The sequence below is a fragment of the Aureococcus anophagefferens genome (assembly GCF_000186865.1).
Source record: "Aureococcus anophagefferens unplaced genomic scaffold AURANscaffold_7, whole genome shotgun sequence".
In the NCBI taxonomy this organism is placed as follows: Eukaryota; class Pelagophyceae; order Pelagomonadales; family Pelagomonadaceae; genus Aureococcus; species Aureococcus anophagefferens.
Genome location: NW_008705567.1, coordinates 255,963 through 257,897, shown reverse-complemented (window position 1 = coordinate 257,897; position 1,935 = coordinate 255,963). Strand labels below are relative to the sequence as shown.

Below are 1,935 nucleotides of genomic sequence, written 5' to 3'. Positions count from 1 at the left end.
CCTCTCGTCTCAGTCTGCGTCGCGCGTAGCTCCGGGGGAGGTATCACCGACGGGCTCAAGTCGGCAGCTCTTTAGTGCCTAGCCCCTCTTTGATCCTGTCTCTCAGGACTCTGACCCCACTCCTTGGTCACCCCGGTCATGCGTGCTTCTTAATCACGCGAATCGCGAAGGCACTGGCTCCGCCACCATCATGGAGCAGGCCCGCCTCGCCGCGTGACCCGTGGAGTGCGCGGCGATACCACCGGCTCGGCAGCGCCTCGACGCGCGGTTTGACTCTTGCTTGGTCACCGTCGACAAATGACGCCCAATGGGCCTCGTCGTCGACCGCATCTCCGAGCGACGCGAACCACTGAAGGAACGCATGCCAGACTTTGGGCTCAGGCGAAAATCCCCAGCTTCCGACATGCGGAAAGAGGAACACGCTGTCTCGCGGGAGGTCTGGTTCAAGTTCAGCAAGTTTCTCATTTGCATGTCCGTGCGCAGTGGCACTTGTCATGGGACTGCCAGCAAGCTCGCGCGGATATGCATCAAGGCGCGCCGCCTGACGCTGAAGTGAGATACCCGCAAAGTCACCACTCGTCGCATACGCGTCGTGAGCCGCCGATAGGTACTCGAACCTGCGGGGGTGGGGAGACGGAGGCCTGTGCACGCGCCATACATGCGCAGCTCCGGCAACGCGCCAGGCCGGGGACAATTCGATATCGTCCTCGAGGATCACCACACGCGTGAACTCCTCGCCAAAGAGTCCCGGATCCGAGCACGCCAGCCACATCCCTCGCACGCCACGCTGCTCACGCGATGGGAACACGCGAGCCTCTCCGCGGTCCCACCGGGTTCCCGCCCAAATCCGCGCCAGCGCAATCACGGCCCGCCGTTGTTTCCGCTCGTCCGCACTGGCGCTCCGACCAAAAAGCCAGCCCCCCGATCGAGCCACTTGATCAACGTGAATTTCCACGTCTATTTTCGCCGTCTCCGGGTACGACGCAGCCTCCAGCGACGAAAGAAGGCGTGAGAGGGACTCGGTCCGTTTCTGAGCCAGCACTTTGACTGTCAACTGTCTTAACTCAGCGGCCAATCCCACGGGCAACAAAGCGAAAAAAAAGAAACTTCTATGCGAATTTAAAGAGAAACGAATGAAGCGCATAGTATATATCGGCACGGCCTCTATCGGCGGGAATTGAATCAGGCCCGTTCTATGACGACGTTTTTTTTGCGCACAGTCACTGCACAGTCCAAATCCTGCAAATTAGATGTCTCACGGAGCGTACTTGCCTTTTCAATCGATGTAAAAACTCAGATTCTGGGTGTACCACCTAAGGCAATAGAGAGTTTTATTTTTTCTGGATGATGCTTATATATTGTTTTGGACATTCAATATCCAAAGTGAACGTCATCAGGAAATTTATTTTAATAAAGCTTAAGCTTAATGTAGAAAAACCTAATCCTAGTTTCGTAATAAAGTCATTGTTGTCGAGCTAACGAGTCATCGTAAACGAGCTAAGCTTCAACTAGTGGGGCAGCTAGCATGGGCAGCGCCGGCGAGTCGCCCCCGCGCCAACGCGCATCGCACCGCAGCCGCACCACACATCGATCGAAGGGAATGCGCAGCCCCAGCGCCGCCACGCCACGCGTCGCCGCGCCGCGCGCCGCCGAGCGCCTGGCGCCGCCGCCCACGCGGCGCGCGATGCTCTGGCACGCGGGCGACGACACCGACGACGCGACAGTGCCTGGAGCATCGACGACGGAAAAAGACTGGCCTAATTTCCCCACGCGCGCGCGCGCGCGCGCGCGCGCGCGCGCGCCGCCGCCGCCGCCGCCGCCGCCGCCGCCGCCGCCGCCGCCGCCGCCGAGGAGGAGGAGGAGGAGGAGGAGGAGGCTAAGGCCCATTAGCTAGCCCTGCGCGCCTTACCACGTGCCGGCGGAGCCCAGCTCGTC

The 1,935-nt window shown here is 60.4% G+C and overlaps 1 protein-coding gene across 1 annotated transcript in view; it reads right to left on the bottom strand.

Moving 5' to 3' along the window:
- Positions 1-1,887, bottom strand: part of AURANDRAFT_63390 (hypothetical protein) — a gene marked incomplete at both ends in the record, with an annotated part of 28,120 nt that extends 26,233 nt beyond the window's left edge. Inside the window, 2 exons of the mRNA XM_009037780.1 lie at positions 1,311-1,313; positions 1,771-1,887. Coding sequence (XP_009036028.1) covers positions 1,311-1,313; positions 1,771-1,887 — 120 coding nt within the window. The remainder of the gene's footprint in view (positions 1-1,310; positions 1,314-1,770) is intronic.
- Between the last annotated feature and the right edge of the window lie 48 nt (positions 1,888-1,935).